At 40.4% G+C, this 22,072-nt stretch overlaps 2 protein-coding genes across 3 annotated transcripts in view; one reads left to right on the forward strand and one right to left on the reverse strand.

The window, feature by feature from the left end:
- The first annotated feature begins 349 nt into the window (after positions 1 to 349).
- On the forward strand, positions 350 to 21,343 carry si:dkey-16j16.4 (uncharacterized). Of its 2 annotated transcripts, XM_061696371.1 has the most exons (6): positions 350 to 934; positions 9,707 to 9,788; positions 10,839 to 11,353; positions 13,770 to 13,823; positions 17,528 to 17,613; positions 20,191 to 20,280. In XM_061696371.1, the coding sequence occupies exons 1-6, from the start codon at positions 866 to 868 to the stop codon at positions 20,195 to 20,197; spliced, it is 813 nt and encodes a 270-aa protein (XP_061552355.1). In that variant the 5' UTR covers positions 350 to 865; the 3' UTR covers positions 20,198 to 20,280. The 2 variants fall into 2 exon arrangements, with proteins under 2 accessions (XP_061552355.1, XP_061552354.1); XM_061696370.1 differs by lacking the exon at positions 17,528 to 17,613 and having other exon boundaries at positions 356 to 934; positions 20,191 to 21,343.
- A 412-nt stretch (positions 21,344 to 21,755) lies between these two features.
- Positions 21,756 to 22,072, reverse strand: part of slc4a1ap (solute carrier family 4 member 1 adaptor protein) — a 12,204-nt gene continuing 11,887 nt past the window's right edge. The window contains exon 14 of the mRNA XM_061697105.1: positions 21,756 to 22,072. This exon is cut by the window's right edge and continues 2,049 nt beyond it. The gene's annotated coding sequence lies outside the window, so the exon portion shown is untranslated.

Consider the following 22,072-nt stretch of genomic DNA (forward strand, 5'->3'; position numbering starts at 1 on the left):
GATGTGACAAAAATGAGTTTGACACCCATGGGTTAAAGTGAACGTAAACCGTGGTATGCCTAACCTAGTCACACAGGTCAAGATAAAATGACTTTAGACTTAGTTTGACACAATATAAAATATAGTAGTGTGTTTGATTTAGTGCGTATGAACTATTTTTGTGATTTGAAAAGGGGAAGTAAACAGACCGGACAACGTGACTTTTACTGGCCTCCTCCTTGAGGTAGAAGAAAGAAAGAAAAAAAAAATTTACGTCACGCCGTAGAAGAGCCAATCAGAAAGCGAGATGCTGCGGCCGGAGCAACACTCTGAAGGCTCGTGCAGCTGCTTCGCATTTGGTTGTGTGTTGCGTGTGTGTGAATGCGTGCGTGTGTGAATGCGAACAAGTTGCTATTCCCCCCCCCCCCCTCCCCACCACCACCCACTCCCCGAATCCATTCCACATTAGCAGTGGAGGTTTGTCGCGTCGCCGGTGAGTAAGTCATCTTTCAGTGCCAAGCGGCGAGAAGAAAAACAACACTTCCAAATCAACGCGACTTCAATGAACTCGAAAATAACAAGTTTGCTACCTACGCACATCCGTTGAATAGAAGCCACGACGACGCAGTTGAAGCATTTTCGCTTTTCATTTTGTTGGGGTGTTCTCGTTGCTGCAGTCGAGGGTCTCTCTAGCAGCTGTTGTTTTTTTTTTTTTTTTTTTTTTTTTTTTTTTTGGGGGGGGCCTGTCAGTTGTAAAGAGACCCGTGTGCCTTATCGCATATGTGCAAATTCGCTCCTGTTGGCTAATGAAGTTGTATCCGCCGTATAGGAGCCGGCAATTAAAACGTATTTGTAAGGGGATAAGCCATAAGCTAGTCAAGTCAACATGCTAAAGACGCTGACCAAGAAGCTAAGAAGACACTCGCTCAATGAGATGCACCCTTTCCAACTCAAGGTAAGTTTGCACAAGTTCTACTTATTGTACAGTCCTGCAAGGAGCTGTTAAGTGTGTTGTGCACTGAGTGATCTTCGTCATATTTAATCATTACATTACTAGTGTGTAGTATGGACGTGACTTGTCATGGTCAAAGGGCTTTTCTGCCAGATGTTTACGAGAGCAAACCACGTCCGTTCCACTTTGCAGCGCAAACACACCAGTAAACGTGCAGTGTCACTGACCTATTATGCACTTTTGTTTTTTGTTTTGTTTTAGAAGGTATATCAATTGATGCATCTAGAAGCGTGTGAATGACAATGATGAGGCTACAGTTAGAGGTTTAATGGTTATGAAATCATCCTTTGTTTTAAATGATAATAAAAAAAAAGGTTGTATGTGACAAGTAGTCACAACTTTAGAGGTGTTTGTGGGTGAATGAAAAAGACAACTAAACAGTCAAATCTTCTTGTCGTGAGCTACACTTGTTCCGACAGCTACAGTCTTCACCCTTCAATTTTCTGCAACAACCCCACCAAACAAAACTGCTCCTCAGTTGTTACAGACTGCATAATACCTCTTTTTTTGTGTGAAGAAGGGTGCCTTGTATCCCCCTATGGGTCACTAACTTGCCCTATTCACTTCACTATTGTGTGTGGACCAACTATACAGTCGCATGGCAGCCATTTTATGCCAAAGGGCTCCTGTTCAAAGGCCTGGCTGAGGATCCAGAGCAAAGTGTGCCATCTCTATTGTCGTGTCGTGTTTGTTTGTTGCTCCATTCAGATGTAAGCATGATTCCTGACCATTCGTGTGGCTGCACTCCCATCAGCGTCTCTGCAGTGTTGCAGCTTTCATACCCCCCACGCCCCCAGAGTGATTTATCCTCATTTTGCAAATAACACGTTGTAATAAAGTAGGTATTTTCTATTACACTCCCAATTTGTCAACCCTAATGGCTATCAGAGGGGAGGATGATGAAAGTAACCAATTCTCACAGAAAGTAATATTCTCACCCAAAAACAAGTTGGACAGTGAGTTTTGGTTGTGTTAGTAATTCATTGACTTGCGCTGCTAAGCTTATTTTTGTTAAAACATTATACGAACATCGACAATTGTTAATGTAATTTGTTCAAGTTTTGGGGGCAATGAGTAATCTGTTACATGCTACATGGAGACCCAAGTTCATGTTGTGGTTTATATCGACAAATAACCCACTGCAGTTGGATTGGCTTTTGCAAAACAAAAACATCGATATTACTGTTAGATATTTTTTTCACAATTCCCATTTGTAAAAAAGTTATGTTAGTGTTTTTCTACTTAGTGACTGTTCACACGAGACAACTTAAAATGGTGTCCCAAAAGTCTCAAAGGGCTTCACATTAACTAATACCAAAATTTCAGCAACAACAGCATCACTACAACAAAGAATTCAACAAATGATCTACATATAACACATATGTACTAAAATAAGCCAACAAAACATCATACAACATGAATAGTAAATTCAGCAGCACAAGCCTACAGTTCACAGAGATAAAGCTCATTTCATTCGATGACATTCCCTGGTCTAAGCTCTCCACCTGGGCAAGGAAAAAACAATTTGAGACAAAACGAAGAAATGTTGAGAACGGAGCACAGATGGAGGGATCCCCCTTCCAGGATGATGACCAGGCTGCAATTGATGCCAGCATTGTGGGCAACATTGATCACATGCAGTTATACATCTAATTCATTTATGCACAGTTTAAACAGCATAAGCTCAGTGCAAGTGAGTCCTTTAGATAATATGAAGTACTCCTGGGGGGGAAGTGCTCCTTGGAGTTAGTTGTCATGGGCATAGTGTCGCCAACTATTAACTAGGCATGCATATTAAAATGTTTTTGCTGGTCAGGGAAAGGGTAGTTTGTCCCGTCATTGTTGTGTAGATTGTACATAAGGTTTTGGAGTACTATAGATTGAGCAGGGAAAAAAATTGTACGATGGATTTGACTTTTTGTCCATTCTGTTGGTCAAGCCCCGAAAATAGTATATTATCCAAAATGCAAGTGGCTGATTTTGACCAACCTCTCAATGTCTCTCGAACTTTACAACCCTATTTCAAAACATTTTTTTTACCCGTTTTGGTTAGCAGTCTGTAATTCTAAGGATAGAAAGCCCACACATACGAATTCATAGACAAAAAAAGAAACAAGTTCCTTTTTTTAAATGAATTCATAAACATACATGATATATGGTTACAAATAAGTACCTTCAGTGTAGTTTATCGGAGGGGAAAGCAGAAACTCTCATTCCGTGTCCAGATTTACATTTGGTCATTCAAATCATAGCCCTTAAAGTTGATTTGCAGGATAACAACATGGCTGTTGTAAATGTGTATGTGTGTTAACTGAAGTCATACTGCGCTAAAGATTTGATGCGGAACTGTGTAACCAGTTTCTGTCTTCCTTATTGTCTCTTATTTAAAAATCATATCAAAGCAGAACTCCGAATTTGATTACGGTTGAAGATCTAATGCAAGTTGTCCAATGTTACATGAGTTATATTTGACTTTAAAGTCAACTATAGGGGTCAAGGATTGACCGTTTCAGGGACTCGAGATCGCTGAGGCCGTGTTACTGAACTATTCCCAGGAGCTTAGACTAATCATGACTAATTGTACTACACCATGGGTAAGAAGCGCAAGAGGGTGTGGGAAAGACAATCACCCATCTTTAACCCTGTGTTAGTGCACTTTCATAAGAGGGGAGTGTGACAGTTCCTTTCAGTGTGGCAGAGCAAAGCGTGTGTGTGTGTGTGTGTGTGCGTGTGTGTGTGCGTGTGCGCACGGTGTGACATTGTCATTGATCCAAGCTACTCAGTGATGCAGGGGGCTGACAAAGATTTCATTCAACTGTTCTTGACACAAAGTTTTTCTGTCCAAGTGTGTATGAACAAAATCCCGTTTTTATGCTTGATTATAAACTCTTATTTGTGTGTATGGCTAGGTTCGGAAATACGTTGACCATAATGGAAACTTTATACTGTATAAAGTATTACATCTTTGGATTTAAATAAAAACAAATACAGTGCAAAATATATATCCTGGTCACTTTTTAAACATAGTAAGTAGTACATATTCAAAAAAATAAGCATTTTTTAAGCATTCTGAAATTTGCAAAATATACATAAATAAACGAGGTGTCACACCCCGCTTTCTCGTGTGCACTGTGTATTTGTGTACGTAGTTTCAAACCTATGCAAATATTTGTACATGTGCACAGTGTTTGCTTTACACATCCAGATTGTACATATATTTTTAAAATTATTTTTTATTTTATTTTCGACGGTTTGTGTTACTAAGATGAAACACTTGAGGGTCAGAGAAAGTACCCATCCGCTTTATTTTAAAACCAGAAAAAAAACACCGTAGACCTTTTTCCGTCATAGTGATTTATTTTTATTTTTTGGTAAATAGTTTATAGCTGAAACTATAAGTATTGCATGTAATTTAAGATTGAAACAGCCTTCTTTGTTGTGATCTGCCAAATAAGCTTCTCATAGTTATTTCTTTTGGTTATTATTGTTAGGGATGTCCCGATCCAACTTTATCACTTCCGATCCAACACCGATATTCCAGCCTTGAGTTTTGGCTGATACTGATATACTTATGTTGTAGTATGGCATGATATAAAAGGCTTGATCAAGTGATATTACTAAAACAGAGAACAATAACCAGCAACAGTAGGTATGAGATATTCATTGAGATGTAAGTGCCATGAGTGCAATGCTTTCATTCGCTCGTCAATTTTGTTTTCCCATTCATTGTGTGTTAGCCTTTAGGTAGCGATTTTTGTGAACAAAAACAAAGAAAGAAACTCGGAAATTCGGACCGATTTCAGATCTCAAAGATCAGATCAGTACACCCGTAAGTTTTATTATCTTTCTGACATTAATAGCAATCTTAAAGAACAAAGACATACAGTATGCAAGGCAAGCTAATATGTATGCTTTCAGTTGTAAAATACATAAAATGTACAACCCCAATTCCAATAAAGGTGGGACGTTGTGTTAAACATTATTTCAAATGTGGAATCGTTGGACCACAGAACACTTTCCCACTTTGCATCAGTCCATCTTTGATGAGCATGGGCCCAGAGAAGCCGGTGGCGTTTCTAGGTGTTGTTGATAAATTGCTTTTGCTTGGCATCGTAGCGTTTCAAGTTGCACTTACGGATGTCGCACCGAACTGTATTTACTGACATTGGTTTTCTGAAGTGTTCCTGAGACCATGTGGTGATATCCTTTACGCATCGATGTCGGTTTTTGATGCAGTGCCGCATGAGGGATCGAAGGTCACAGGGTATTCAATGTTGGTTTTCGGCCTTGACACTTACATGCAGTGATTCCTCCAGATTCTCTGAACCTTTTGATGATACTATGGACCGTAGATGATGAAATCCCTAAATTCCTTGCAATTGTACCTTGAGGAACATTGTCCTTAAACTGTTCGACTATTTTCTCACACACTTGTTCACAAAGAGGTGAACCTCGCCCCATCTTTGCTTGTGAATGACTGAGCAATTCAGGGATGCTCCTTTTATACCAAATCATGGCACCCAACTGTTTCCAATTCTCTCTTTTTTGCCACCTGTCCCAGCTTTTTGGAATGTGTTGCAGCCATAAAATTCTAAGTTAATTATTATTTGCTAAAAACAAAGTTTATCTGTTTGAACATTATCTTGTCTTTGTAGTGTATTCAATTAAATATAGGTCGAACATGATTTGCAAATCATTGTATTCTGTTTTTATTTATGTTTAACACAACATCCCAACTTCATTGGAATTGGGGTTGTATAATTCAGTACATAGTTGTGTTCATAAAGACAACTACATATGAAACTCCAGCATTTCTCAATAGGTCATCTGATAATTAAACTGTTATGCATGATGTAATAAAGTGTTACACACAAAACAGCTTTGCCTGTAAGGTTCAGAGTCTGCCAGTTGTGAAGAATGAGGAATTAAATGTCAACTAATAAAACATATCTACATGCATTTCGACGTACAACTTGAATACGCAAATGTTTATTCATTTACTGTGATGTTGAGTAACGTTTCACAACCTGTTGTTGAAGACCCTATAGATTGTGAAATTATATTGGAGAGTTCACACTGAATTGGGCTGAGAGGGTCCATTCTCCCGTTTCCTCTTTTATTAAGCAATTCAGAAAGAAAAGGAGGCGTGTGTGTTTCTGCCTGTTAGTCTGGAAGGGTGTGTTGTGTATGCTGCCTTGCATGTTACGTTAGTGTGTAAGCACACGCACACACACACACACACACACAAACACACACACAAGCGCAGATGGCAGCTGCTAAGCGAGGCCTCAAAGTGGTAATTACTGATTGTGAGGCGCATTACTTACCCTGCAGACTGCATCGCTCACAGTTATCTGCATTGTTGCTACTGCTGTAGACGTCCTTGTCTGCTGGGACAGGCTGTGGATGAAGATTGTAGCCCTGTCTAAACTCACAAAAGACAACCATTTGGTTCAGCTGAAGCTTACTTTGTATGGTTTTGGGCAGTCTAACTGTATTACGATGAACAATCCAAAGACACAAGTCAAACCAAAATTAGGGATGCTTGGCTACCAAGCTTTTCAGCCCGCATACAAGTATTTAAATTTGAGTACTCGCTTATACCGAGTTGCGATACTACTTAGTTGTTGAAAATATTTTTTATTTTAATAAAATATTGTTCAAAAACACACTACACATTATTCTTCAAAAACATAATACACATTTTCTTGAACCGGTTTCACTCAAATATCATTACTGACATTTTAACATCTGCATGTTTTTCTAACAGGCTCGCCACCCAGACATTTTACTTACCATAATTTCTCATGTGTAATGTGCACCCATGTATAACCCCCAAAGTTCAAAATTCTGGAAAACCCTTCTGCCTATGCTGAATGCATTTTTATAATGCATGATTTTGCTCCAGCCCATATGATCAAAACATGAAGTATTATCTGTATTTTGTTAGTTTTTTCAAAGAATTATTCTGAAGTTCCGCACTTTATTTGAAAACATAACACTTTATTTTTATTTACTTGCTCTTATTTTGAAATTCTCAGCCCTACCCTTATTTAGTAAATGAGAAAACACACAGTTGTGCTCATATGTTCATATGTCAGGCAGAATTTGTAAGCTGGGTACTGTTCGTTAAAGAAAACATGAAGGGCCAGGCGAAACACATTTTATTTGATTTTAATGGGATACCAATTAAACTGTCAAGCATTTCAGAAAAGCATTATCATCAAACAAAACATAACCATAAATAAATGAATGATGGTTGTTGTTCAGTCATCAGTCTTTTTACTTTATTTAAAAAAAAAAAATTTTTTTCACAAATTCTTCCAGGGTATGTAAACTTATGAGCACAACTGTACATATTATGCAGTCATGCGTACCCCTGTCATATTGGAATGAAAGTGTAGGCTACATCTTTTTCATAACCTCTAGATGGCGTTGGTATATTAGAATGAAAGTGCACACCTTTCTCATAACCTGTAGGTGGCGGTGGCCTATTGGAATGAAAATGTACACCTTTCTCATAACCTCTAGAGGGCGGCATACATTATTTTTTTTCATTTTCCCCTTTACCAATGTATAATGCACACCATTGACTTTTGACATTTTTTTGGGGGGGGGGGGGGGAAATGCACATTATCCATGAGAAATTACGGTATATGTCGCCTGTAATACAAGGGATTTCAGTTATGTGGTGGGAAAGGATTACAAACGGTAGATAAGAGACAAAGTAAAAGCAAGAGACAGACACAAATCCCATTTTCTTTAAAGTTAGGACATTGTGTAAAATGTACTTAAAAACAAATACAATGATTTGCAACTCCTTTTAAAACCTATATTCAATTCAATACCCTACAAAGACAAGCTATTTAATGTTCAAACTGATGAAGGTTATTTTTTTGGAAAATACTCTCTCATTTTGAATTTGATGCCTTCCGAAAAAAGCCGAGACAGTGGTAACAAAAGACTTGGAAAGTTGAGGAATGTACAAAAAATACCTATTTGGAACATTCCACAGGTGAATAGGTTAATCGGAAACAGGTGAGTGTCATGATTGTGTATAAAAGGAGCATCCCTGAAAGGCTCAGTTGTTAACGAGCAAGGATGGGGCGAGCTTTACCACTTGGTGAACAACTGTGTGAGTAAATAATCCAACAGTTTAAGAACGTTTCTCAACGTACAATTGCAAGGAGTTTAGGGATTTCATCATGTGCGGGCCATAATATCATCTAAAGATTCAGAGAGTCTGTAGAAATCACTGCACTGAAGCGACAAGGCCGAAAACCAACATTGAATACCCTGTGACCTTCGATCCCTCATGCGGCACTGCATCAAAAACCGACATCGATGCGTAAAGGATATCACCACATGGTCTCAGGAACACTTCAGAAAACCAATGTCAGTAAATACAGATCCCTCAGGCGGTACTTCATTAAAAACCTGCATCATTGTGTTTAGGATATTACCATGGGGGCTCACGAGCACTTAAGAAAACCATTGTCAGGTAACACAGTTCGTCGCTACATCTACAAATGGAAGTTAAAATGCTACCATGGAATGCAAAAGCCATATATTAACAACACCCACAACCCAGAAACGCCACTGGTTTCTCTGGCCTGAGCTCATCTTAGATGGACTGACGCAAAGTGGACAAGTGTGCGGTGCTCAGACGACTCAAAATTTTAAAATGTTTTTGGAAATCATGGACTTCGTGTTCTCCGTACCAAAGAGGAAAAGGCTCATCCGGATTGTTCAAAAGCCAGCATCTGCAATGGTGTGGGGTTGTATTAGTGCCCATGGTACAGGTAACTTGCAGGTCTGTGAAGGGACAATTCATGCTTTAAATTACATACCGGTTGTGGAGCAACGTATGCTGCCATCCAAGCAATGTATTTTTCAGACATGTCCCTGCTTATTTCAGGAAGACAATGTCAAGCCACATTCTGCACGTGTTACAACAGCATGACTTTGTAGTAAAAGATTAAAACATTTTGTAATCTTTTACAAGTAAAATTGGATTACAAGTAAAAGATTACAAAAAGTACTAGACAGGCCTGCTAGCAGTCCAGACCTGTCTGAAAATGTGTGGTGAATGATGAAGCACAAAGCATCAAACAAGAATAGAAAATAATTCACCTACAACATTTTAACAATTAGTGTCTTCACTTCCCAAATACCTGAGTGTTGTTAAAAGGAAAGGAGATGTAACACAGTGGTAAACATGCCCGTTTTCCAACGTTTTTGAAATCTGTTGCAGGCATCAAAATCAAAATGGGTGAATATTTGCAAAAAACGATCAGTTTGAACATTAAATATCTTGTCTTTGTATTTAATTTAATTGAATATATGTTGAAAAGGATTTGCAAATCATTGTATTCAGTATACATACATATATTAAGTTTTACACAATGTCCCAACTTAATTGGAACTGGGGTTTGTACAAGTAGGAATGGTGATGCCATGTTACTTCTGTGTGTTAACTACAAAAATAAATAACTTCTCTATATGTGATGTGCCACACTGTGTTTCGGGAGCGTGAGCTGTGTGTCGCGGAGCTGGTGACGGGCATCCTTACTTTAATTTTGTACAAGATTTTGCGATTGCCTGATGAACTACTGTACATGTGAAGAGAAAATAAGACATTCTGGGGAGTTGAATTCTGACAATAGCAATGCAAGCTTTTCTGCTACACACTTAGATACTCTTTTAATCCCTCAGTTTTCTTACCATGGCAGTGGTGAGGGTGGTGAGAGTGATGACTCTGAGGGTGAAAACCAGGAGCTTGCACAAATTGATAGAGGTATGTGCCTTAGCCAACCAGATATATATTTTTTGTTTTGTTTTTGATGTAATGTGCTATATTGTTGTGAATGATCTCAGAATTTTCCTCAAATCTACAGTGTGAAAGTGTTTGCTCCCTTCCTGGTTTCTTTTCTTTTTCTTTTTTTGCATGTTTTTAACATTTACATGTTTCCTATAATCAAACAAATTTAAATATCTGTCAAAGACAACACAAGTAAACAAAAAATGCAGTTTTAAAAGGTTTTTATTATAAAGGTACAAAAAAAATCCAAACCTACATGTGTCCCTGTGTGGAAAAAGCGATTGCCCCCGTGTTAAAAGATCAGATGTTTATCATACCCGAGTTTGATTTCTCTAGCCACACTCAGGCCTGATACTGCCACACCATCTTAAATAGGACCTGCCTGACAAAGTGAAGTCAAAAGCTAGACATCATGCCGAACTTGGGTTCTGCTGCAGGACAATGATCCAAAACACACCAGCAAGGCCATCTCTGAATGGCAGACAAAACACAAAATGAAGACTTTGGAGTGGCCTAGTCAAAGGTCTGACCTGAATCATATTGAGATGCTGTGGCATGACCTTAAAAAGGTGCTTCATGCTCGAAAACCCTCCAATGGGGCTGACTTACAGCAATTCTGCAAAGACGAGTGGGCCAAAATTCCTCCACAGTACTGTAAGAGACTTATTATTAGTTCTTGCAAATGCTTGATTGCAGTTTTTGCTGGGAAGGGTGGCCCAACCAGTTATTCGGTTTAGGGGGCAATCACTTTTTCACACAGGGCCATGTAGGTTTGGATTTTTTTTCTCCCTTAATAATAAAAAAACATTTAAAAGCTGCATTTTTCGTTTACTTGTGTTATCTTCGACTAATATTTATTTGTTTTGATGATGGGAAACATTTAAGTGTGACAATGGAAGGGAGCAAACACTTTTTCACACAACCGTATATAGACAACAATGTACAGTGTATATATAGCAAATCAAATAGCTCTCCTTTTCATTTTTCTTTATCATTTTTTTCAAACATCTCCTAATTTTTCTACAGAGAGACGGAGAAATTGTGCCCTCACCCCCTTGGCTACAAGCCAGCAGCACAACCAGGGAGCCCTCTCGCCAGCTCGTCTACGACGTCTCCGCCTGCTTCTTGACGCTAATCTGGATCGCCACTCTTCAGAGGAAGAGCTGGAGCGAATCAGCTATGGTGACAACAGGAAGTGGATATCTGCACTTCCCCAGCGTCACGGTGATCACCACAGCAGTGCGTCCAGCGACGAGGAAGTGCGGGACTTATGTGGCTGCGGTTCGACCGCTGCCACCACCAGGCCTGTGGTCGAGCCCGATGCTTGTCTGGCTGCCTCCTCCAGTCCTGTGCTCTTCAGCTCCAGCCCACCGTGCAGCATCAAGCCACCCCCAATGCGCTTTCAGCTCCAAGTGGTCCAACCAGTCACTCGACCTATTATCTTGACCCATTTTGACCAATCAGCACCTTATAGAAAGTACCGGCACAACTACAGTGGCGAGTTGGGGAGGCCCAGTCTTGATTTAGAGAAAATGCAACAGGTTCGTAATCGATTTTATTTTTCTTGTATGTCAACCAGTGACAATTATATCAGCCTGTGTTTTAACGGTCAGGCTGTGTCAAATTAAATAAAGCATTATTTTCTTCATTTATATGACTGTGTTACTGCTGAGAGGAAAACATTCATTGATTGGTTGACAAATAATTGTTTGCCTTGTTCCATTACTTGATTACAGTTCCTGAACTAAACTTTACAGCCTGGAGGAAATTTGGTATTGAGTCAATGCTTTGATAGCCTTGTCATTGCTTAACTTATGGCAGATAATGCCCAATATTTCAGAAATGACTACTGTTTGGCCAGGGGAAAAGCAATAGAATACTTGTCCCGAACAAGACGACCAATCTGCTGTTGAATCTTGAACCCAATGAGTGCCAGTAACACTAATAAGTTCTATTAAAAACATGCAGAAGAATACGAATTGTTGAAAATGACACACGAATGCATTTATGTGAATGTTGGATAACATCAGTAAAGCCATCCAAATGTTTTTTTAAGGTGACTAGAGCTACCAGCGTAAAATGTATTGGGTCCTTGTCATGTACAGTCCTGCAATGTTTGTGTGCACAGTTTGGTAAAAGTAAACATACAAATTTCGCTTGACTCCACCCAAGAACCCTCGAAACACACATGGCAACACAAATGTGCTCACTCGCACAAGAAAACAAAGTCCTCCCTTTCTGTAGCCGGACGCTCACCACCACGGTGGTCCGGCTGGAGAGGGATGAAGGAGAGGCAGTCAGGGACGGCAGATGTCCGTCCTTGTTTCTCACAAAGGCTGGCAAGCTAGGGAAATGATGGAGGGGTGGAGGCAGAAGGAGAGGATTAAATACCCAACAAAAAAACAGCATCTACTAATGAGTCATGGAGAAGCCCGTCTCCTAATCATGACAATCTAGTCAAAATGTTTGGCCCGCATCATAGATGGGTATGTGTGTTTGCAAAGAGAGGACTGCACATTTTCGGGGACCATATGTCCATGAGGTTTTTAGATTGAAAGAGCAGATGAGACGGTGCTGTGAGGCGAGGGGTGTAAAGGGAGAAAAAAGTGTGTGTCCTGCTGTGTTATGCGTCTATCATCCTGGCCGTCTTTGTGTCTCCATGTGTCCATCCTCATGTCTATGAGTTTGTTGTTTGGCTTTGTGTCTGTTTGTGCGCGAGTGTGTGTGCACACTCAGTCAAGTGGAATGGGAGGTGCTGCAGGGAATACAATAGGGGGCCTATGGAGGTAGCTCACAGACAGAGCCCCTGTCTCCCATTAACCCTTTAGCTGGACAACTTCCAGCAACTCTTATTACCATCAACATTGAAGTTATTTGAAAAGCAGCCATTTGATATGGGGTTTATGATTCAGTGGCAAAAGTTATTTGATGATCAGAATCATGGGAATTGCTCGTAAAGTAATAAGTTTAGTTGTTGGAAAGGTAGTGCATAGCATTTGATTTTGTGATTAAATTGTATAAATTATTTTATACAGACTCCAGTTGGTTTCATTCTGTCAGAGCTCATACATTTTTTTTTGTGGTCAACCTAATATTTTACTACATCAGGGCTGTCAAAGGCCGCTAAATGATGAGTTTTATGTGACGGCTGTGGTCCAGTGGGACATGCATGTCCAATTAAGCCATAGATATGTCGTCCATAACCTTAGCATTAGGTTAATAGGTAATCAGTTATTTTTTTCTTAATTGATTTTGATGAATCCCCGTCCAAATGTACTGCAGCAGTGGCATTTTTATTCACCTGCTTTTTATGAAAGCCTGTTAGTTTATTTTGGGTTTGGTTGTTGTAGTAGAAATGGTAAACATTTATATTTCAAGCAAGGTATGGTATATGTTTAACCTTTTAAATAAAAAAAATATGAAATTCATACAGATGTAAATTTTGATTGACAGTGTCAGATCTCAGCCACATGACAGCTTGTGTCTTGTGTTTCCATTCTTTCCTGAGCTCCCGTCCCCCTTAGAAGCTACCTCCTGGACTGGAGACAATTTCATGATTGTGTGGTCCCTCCTCCCCTGCTGTTTTTTTAGAGTAGTGGAATTGTGTGGATATGGAGGGGAGTGGGAGACAGGATATTGCATAAGCTTCATTGAGTGTTTAGTTTAGTGAGTCAGCTGGATTTGCCTCACTTCCTTGATCCTATTGAATCCGTGTTAATTGACCGCCAGTGTCACGACAGATGTTCCTCCTGTAATATAAATGTTTTCACTTCAGTAAATGCCTTTAAAATTCCCCCTTTTTGGTAAGAGTGACAAAAGCATCTTGCAGTAACCAATTATGGTTTAATTTTCAAGTATATATGTTTCTAATTGATATACGTACAATGTGTTGCATCATAGAATGAAACGTACCTCATGCTCTTACACATTCGTAATTGAGTTTCTTACTCCTCACAGAAAATGCTGCTGAAAAAGAACTGCGGAGGGAAAACTCGAACCATAAAGATTCGGGTGAGTTTAACACTTAATGCTCTTGTAACAGTTGCCATGATAGCTGTGAACAATTAAAGGTATGAGCAATATGCTATGGCTGTTTGGAAGATAAGATCTTAATTCATGTGTTATTCATTTTTAACCATGCATATTTAAAATTACATTCCTTTTATGATTAACCATATGGGGCAATCTATATTAGGGTGTACGTTACAGCAGTGATAAGGTTTCTAGTTTGCATACCCCCCATGAACAGTCCAGCCTGTCTTGTCGCTAACACCTTGATGTCAATCCAACTACATACTGGGACAGCATCTGGCAGCAGTGATTGTTCGCATGCCCTGCTAACAGCATCCGTGCCTGTGATATCTGCAGATCTGATAGCACTGATAGATTCCTTATGAAAACAAACCCGTCATACCTAATACCTTTAAAAACCTACATAAACAACACAATCACAAGCATCAATACCAACTGTCATATGAGATATCATTAAACAAAATAATAATAAATTAAGGAACCCAGGCAATGCAACAACCCAAAAGACCCAACTTAGACCGAGAGGGGTAATGTGGGATGGTATACATAAATACATTTTAAAATACAAATAAATAAAAGGGGAATAGGCACTATCACATGAAAGACTGTCTGTAAATTGAGTATAAAATAACACCAATCGTAAGTCTGTACTGCCATCATACGTGAAAATGTGGCCTTTTCATATTTGTTGTGGTCGTTTGATATCTTGTTGATATGCATCCACCTACCTAGGATTCACATTTACTCTGTAAAATGGCTTTATAGACAGAGGCCCTTTACTAATCTTTCTCTTCTTCCAAACATAATATCTACTATTCATCATTCACCTTCTGTAAGTTCTATAACTGTTGAGTTTTAGATAGTAGTGAATAAGGGAAGCATGCTGGAGAAGCAGTCGACTGGTACTTGGCACAGAGCGGGCTATTCCAGAAGGATGCACAGTGTGGTGAGAGGAGTGACATCATCATCACCTTGTGTGGGATTGTGTCAATGGAACCTCATCATACACTTATGTACAGTCGCGCATGCACCAACTGTAACAGCATATTCATTTCCCTGTACAGAAGAGAGATGTTTTCACAATCTACATAAAAATCAATCTTGAGGGTGAACAGGAGAATGGTGATGCAGATGAGGAGGAAGGAGAGGACGGTTTTGCAGTTCCCCCGTGTGTGATTACAAGGGATGAAGTCATTTTCCATTTATAGTCCGGCCGGCTGCTATCTGTTTTAGCTGCACCATTACACAAAGCTATTGCTCATTATTCTCGTCTGTTTTCATCGGTGTAGTTGTTGTTGTCGCTGTCGGTGACGTCTGTGGGCACACACTCACAGATTTTCTTGAGGAGAGAACACAGACATTTGGCTGGATGAGCCATTCGGAGGTGTGTGTGAATTCTTTTTACCATTTGTGCTATCACAGTTCTCTTCCTCTATTACTTCCTTTAGCAGTTTCCTGGCCCGCATCCCGAGGAGACATTGGATCTGGATGAGGCCCCCTCAGCTTCAGTCATTCAAGCATGGGAGCTGTTTCGTGTTTGGGGAGGTTGAACATGCCAGTGTGTATTTTAAAGCACGTGTGGGGAGGGTGGAGGCCTGTCACATTAAAAACAGAGGAAAACTACAGTGACTGCTGGTGAGGCCTCCTTGTCCCTGTGGACCTGAAGAGGGAAGTGGAAGTGAAGAGGAGATTAGGTGATTAGAGCTTCTCCGGCTGCAGCAGTCAAGAGCAGTGGCGTCTGGTTTCAGGCACCAGAGAGAAATGGTGTGTTGGATGAAGTTTGATGTGGGAAAGTTTGTATGGTGGTTGGGAGGAAAAGGTCTGAGCAGATTTGTTTCTAAATTCATCAAGTGATACTTCTGTGACTCGGTGGAACAATGGAAGAGTGTTCAGCTTATTCGCTTGACAGTTCTGAGGGTTGGGTTCAAATTTGGTTTTCCTGTGTGGAGTTTGCATCTTTCCCCTATGCTTGCGTGTGTTTTGTTAAGTAGTCTCGGTTCCTTCAACATGCCAAAAACACGCATGTGTATGTTGAAAAGACTAAATCTGGGGTGTCAAACTGTTTTTTTTGTCAGAGTCGCGGGCCACAATGTCAGTTTCCCACAGAAGGACGTATGACCGTGAAACCATGTAAATGTTTCATCACCTGATCATACAGTGCCGTGAAAAAGTATAGGCACCCTTCTCAAATTCTCATATTTTTGCATAGTTTCTCCACGTTAAGAAATGTAAATATCAGACAAATATAACCCAAGTGAACTTAAAATGTTGTTTTCAATGATTTCATTTATTAAGGAAAAACAACTATTCAGAATTACCTGGCCCTGTGTGAAAAAGTAATTACCCCCTGAACCTAATAAGTGTTTGGGACGTCCTCAGCAGCAACAACTGAAATCAAGCATTTTCTATAACTGGCAATGAGTCTTTCACATTTCTGTGGAGATATTTTGGCCCACTCTTCCTTGCAGAATTGTTTGAATTCAGCAAAAATGGTTAACATGCACGGCTTTTTTAAGGTCATGCCACTGCATTTCAATCGGATTCAAGTCTGGACTTTAACTAGGCCACTCCAAAACATTTATTTATTTATTTAAAAAAAAAAAATGTTTAAAAGCCATTCAGAAGTTGACTTGCTGGTGTGTTTTGGATCGTTATCCTGCTACAGAACCCAGTGTGCTTCAGCCTGAGGTCACAAACTGATTTCTGAAAATTCTCCTTCAGGATTTTCTGTTAAAGAGCATAATTTGTGGTTCCCTCAATCACAACAAGTTGTCCAGGTCCTGAAATAGAAAAGCAGCCCAAGAGTTAAACTCTACTCTCACTGAGGAGCTCTGGGTTGCTGCGACCCCCACTCCTGCGTCGTGCCCAGAGTGGAGGCGCCACGATTGGCAAAGGAGGAAGCAGAAACGGGACAAGTGCGGCGGTATCCGAGCTAGGCTAGCGGCTAAATCACACAAGACTGCTATTCCCTCTATCGTGTTAGCCAATGTACGCTCTCTAGACAACATGCTAGATTACATTCGACTGCTCCGCTCTACCCGTAAGACTGTGGGAGATTGCTGTGGAAACATGGTTTAACAGCAGCGTTCCAGACAGCGCCATTCAGCTCGACCGGCTAGAATTGCTACTGAGCGGTCAGAACTCTTGCAGGAGGTAAGACTCGCGGCGGCAGATGTGTGTTTACATCAATGACGCCTGGTGCCGGGACTTTGTCAGTCAACACTGCTCACCGCTACTGGAGTTTATGGCTCTGAAGTGCCGGCCGTTTTATTTACCGAGGGAATTCACTGCCATACTGCTTGTGGCAGTCTATATTCCTCAAAACCCCAGCAATAAAAGGAGTGAGTCGCGAAATGAGCTATACCATCATATCAGTGAACAGCTCGCAGCCCACCCAGATGCTTTCCTCATCCTAGATGGGGACTTGAACAATGCGGACCCCAAGGCTGTATTTCCTAAACTCTACTCAAACATTGAACATTGGGAAATAACACACTGGACAATGTTTTTACCCCCCTGAGAGGGGCCTGCAAGGCCCTTCCCCTCCCCCACGTTGGCACCTCAGACCATCTCACTGTTATGCTAATGCAAGCTTACAGACCACTGGTTAAAGTCTCCCAACGAGTTAGGAAACCGGTACGTGTGTGGCCAGAAGGGTTCCTTTTCTTTTTTTGCCACCACAGACTGGACCATGTTCAAACAGGCTGCCACGTACAACGCCATCACAGACCTTCAGGAGTACACAGACTGTTACTGCCTGCATCACCAAGTAAGGCATGCAAACACCAAAGGCATGAAAAAGGTGACAAAAAAAACATTTATAGGGGGGGGGGGGGGTCTGGGGGTATCCCCCGGCCTCCCGCAGAGAATGATTTTTTATTTTAACATAAATTAAGCAATCTGGAAGACTCTGAAGAGTACATCCATCCATCCATCCATCCATTATGTGTACCGCTTATGCTCACTAGGGTCACGGGCATGCTGGAGCCTATCCCAGCTAACTTCGGGCGAGTGGCGGGTTACACCCTAAACTGGTCGCCAGCCAATCGCAGGGCACATATAAACAAACAACCGGAATCAAAATGAGGAACCGGAATCTGGACCGGAATCGCTCAAATTCAAACGATGCTCAACCCAATCGACAATGCGTCTTCATTCAGTCGGCAACAAACAGGGCTTCGAAAATTAGTAGTAACAGTTACTAGTGCTTAAAATGCAAACTTCACGAGCTGAACCCATAAGTAGCCATGTGCCTCCTTTGAAACTGGTACCTGATTGGCCGACTGTCGTATCCACCCCACGCCCAACACTGAGTACTCTATAGTTCATAAAAATAAGAAGACTCTGCTCATGGAATTACGTGCACATTTGGCTGCTGCCAATGTCATGCTGACCTCAAATTGATCCTGCGAGCTGGACGAAAATTGCTGTGCAGACCGGAAGTGGCCCACGGGCCGGGAGCTTGACATGTCTGCTCTAAATTGTCCTTGGGTGTGAATGCTAGTTTGTCTGCATGTGCCCTGCAATTGGCTGACAACCAATCCAGGGTCTACCCCACCTCTTACCCAAAGTCGGCTAGGATAGGCTGCTGTTCACCCGCAACCCTAATGAGAATGAGCAGTATAGAAAATGTATGGATGTACTTCTTGACCTCAATGCTACCATCTAGCCTCAATATTAGAGCATAGTTTTTACATTTCTTTATTGTTGTGTAATTTAATCGGAATCAACTTTAATAGTCACGTGTAAGAATAAGAATTTGTTGTGGGTTGTTGGTGTTGCTCCTGAACTATAGCCCAATACCACAGGGGTTTGGGTTGCAGATCAATTTTTAATGAGTCAGTGGTTGTCAGTCATGTATTTTTTTAAACTGATACCTTACTGAAATTATGCACCCTTTTAGGAGTTCAGAAAATTCTGAGAGCCCCGCCATTGGTAATTTCCCCAAAAGTTAGAAATATAGTCAGTCATTCCTTGTCCTGCACCAAATGTTCTATTTTATCATTCACCAGTGTACGGTATATACTGTACATTAAGAAGAAAACTTAGTTACAAAGAGGTGGGAGATGAGTGACTGGCTTGAACGTTTGAGATTACAGAATCCAATTTTATGAACTCTAGAGCACTAGTCCTAAATTGGATGCACCTTTTCTGGAGCACAATGTCTAACTCGGTCAATAAGTGGTCATAAGATGACTTGGGCTTTTTGGATAGATATAACTCTCATGCCTACCCCACAATTTACAGTACTGTATGGAGAAAACTAGCATCTTTCAAAAAGACTATGCATTGTTCCTGACCTCGTTTGTGGAGTGAATGTCTTTAAGTGTATGTTTAAGTGGTATTGTGAGTTGTTGCCATATTGTCACTGTTTGTTAGTGTTTCATCCCTGAAGACGATGGCTAAAATCATAGATACTCTTTCTTGCACTGATGTCAACGTTGCCTTGGAATATCAGAGAGTAGTACCACTGTGTGTCATTTGCATGGATGTATGTGTGTCAAATCTCTGGAGGTGTTTGTAAAGGTAAACATTTAGACATCCCCTTTTTCATGTTAAATGAGTCACATTGGAGTTCATCTTTTTGGAGGTCTTAATCTTTATCAGTCCACCTTCCTACACAACCTCCCCCCTCTGCTGTTTCTGGAGAAAGTACTGCTTTACTGCCAAATTCAACAAAGTCATTTCCTGTGGGGAGGAAAAGGACCAGGGCTAATTTTAGACCGAGGGTTCACAGAGCCACCAAGAACAGGTTCCTGCACAGTCTATTAGTCTGAAAATGGAAAATAATTTGTCACTGAACCTGCTGTGTGAATTAAAATTTAGCCAGTGAGGTCACTCGTCCATTATCTTTAGAGTCGGTTCCTATATCCTCCACCAATGGAGGTTGTTGCCTGCGTTTGTAAGCTTCCATTTTTTTGGCTTGAGATGGCTCTACTTGATATTGCTTCTTTTCCATGGGTGAAACCAGGTACATGTATAGGCGAAGTAAATTGGCATGTAAAATTCAGTATGACTCAAGGAAAAATTGATGTACTATTGATCAATGCCCAAATCCATTTTTGAACATGTACATAGCTGAAAAAGTTGTGTGTACAAGACTAAAAGTGAAACAACACAAGACAATACTGCAGAAACTTGTATATTAACTACAGACAGACTACTTGGTTAAATAATTGATTCCATGTTGCAGAGCTTTACAGAATGTTTGCTCATTTAGTCAAGCATTGACACTGGGATGTTTTTGAGATGCAGCATAAAATCCAACACGCAATTATCACAATGTAATATAGGCGAATTGTCACAGCACTCTCATGCAAACACATTTCTCTTTCTCTTTCCTCAGACTTTGACCGGCAGTCGTCCTCCACCCAGGTACACGTACGATCCCTCCATTTTTGCCTTCCGGTCTTTAAGCACCGTGCCCCTATCCGAGGATCCTCCCTGCTCATGAAGAAATTGACCCACTGGTAGATGAAGCCTATCCATCCTTCTCTAAAAGAAAAAATGACTGTTGTGAAACAGACATTTGTTTGCTGGCCCAACTATTGCACACTCAGGTATTCCTACCCTGTAACAATGTCACTTTGATTTTTACTTTACAAGTCAGATCAGCTTTTGGAGAATACAACAGCTTAAATGTAACATTTCTAAGGATATTTCAGGTTTTTGTATGTATAGTTGACCCGTGAATATAGCCTGGGATTGAAAGAGAGGAAGGCGGTGAGCACATGGGGTGTGAAGTGACAAGTATGACCTGAATTTAGCTTTGGATTGGATCACTTTCAAGGGAAATAATGCATGTAAGACAATCAAATGGTTCCAAGGTTTCTTCCTTCAGTGTGATATATTGACATCTTATAAGGTTATTGGTAACTTCCTCTTCTAAACATGGTGAAGTGGGTCAGCTGATATCCAAATGTTTAGATGCTTTGTCATATTTGCCTACCTGGAAAACAACTTCTTTGGATGTGTTATTTCTTTGAATATGCAGGTAATGATGAGCTGTAACAACATGTATGATTGTAGTTAAATCTAGCTGACCTTTGATGTCCGTTTTTCAATGAATATGTCATTGTTAGTCTGAGTCAAAGTACTTGTATCCTCTTTCCTTGCATGGATTCCACTGTTTTCCACAGGTACATGGTGAGACTAAGGAGTAATGACTAGTTTGCTGCACATTTGGCAAGTGTAATTGGTGCTGTTTTGCATAGCCAACTTGTAGTGTGCCATTTTATTTTTCCATATTGTACCTCATTACTTTTTAGGTAGAAGAGGACCACTGGTATATGTCTCTCTAATGCCTTGAAATAACATTCCTGGTGTGTTAAATGGAACTGAAGTAGGTCTGAGCTCATGACTTGAGCTGATCCATCGATTGAAAACCAACGTCACCACTGTAACTAAGATTTTGCCGAAATGAATGTAACATTGTGACAAGTTTGTCATCCCTTGTTGCAGAAAAGGAATCAATAAATGTTCTGTGGCCTCTTGTTTAAGGGTTGTTCTTATTTGTTGCAATATGGACTTTGGGAAAATACTAAATAAATTGAGAGATACCTGGATATTTTAAAATGAATAGTGTACTCGGGCAGTAATTTTGTTTGGGAGAGTTTTTGGAAAGAGTGACGATGCGACCTGTACTGCCCCACAATTCATTGCAAGTTGAATCTTATGAAAACGTATGACAAAGAAAATCTAATATGTAGCTCAACAAAATGAAATGTAATTGAGCTACATGGACGTTAGAGTACATTCAAACAACAGTCTACACATATTTGGAGTATTGCCTGTATTTAAGCAATTTTCTACATTCATAGTAGTTCATCGATCCATTTTGCATTAGGGTCACAGGTGAGGTAGAGCCTATCCCAGCTGACAGCAGGACTGGGCGCCAACCATTTGCAGGGCACATATAGACAACCAACCATTCACATCTATGGACAGTTGTCTTCAGTGAACGAACCCATCATGTTTTTGGAATGTGGGAGGAAACAGGTCCCATGGAGCATGAAAACTACACACACCAAAGTAAACAAGTACAGACTGAAATGTACTTTAAAGTAAAAATGATATTTTTTAATGGCCAATTATATACAATAACCGTTAGGCACAACAGCAAAACATTTCTTGGCACACAAAAAGTTTCCCTTTTTTATAAACTTGCATAGTGATTGGACTGAGAGCTAAATTCTGATAGCCCTGAAGAGTAACATTACATCTAGCAT

The sequence above is a fragment of the Phycodurus eques genome, chromosome 14 (assembly GCF_024500275.1).
Source record: "Phycodurus eques isolate BA_2022a chromosome 14, UOR_Pequ_1.1, whole genome shotgun sequence".
NCBI classification, from domain to species: Eukaryota; Metazoa; Chordata; class Actinopteri; order Syngnathiformes; family Syngnathidae; genus Phycodurus; species Phycodurus eques.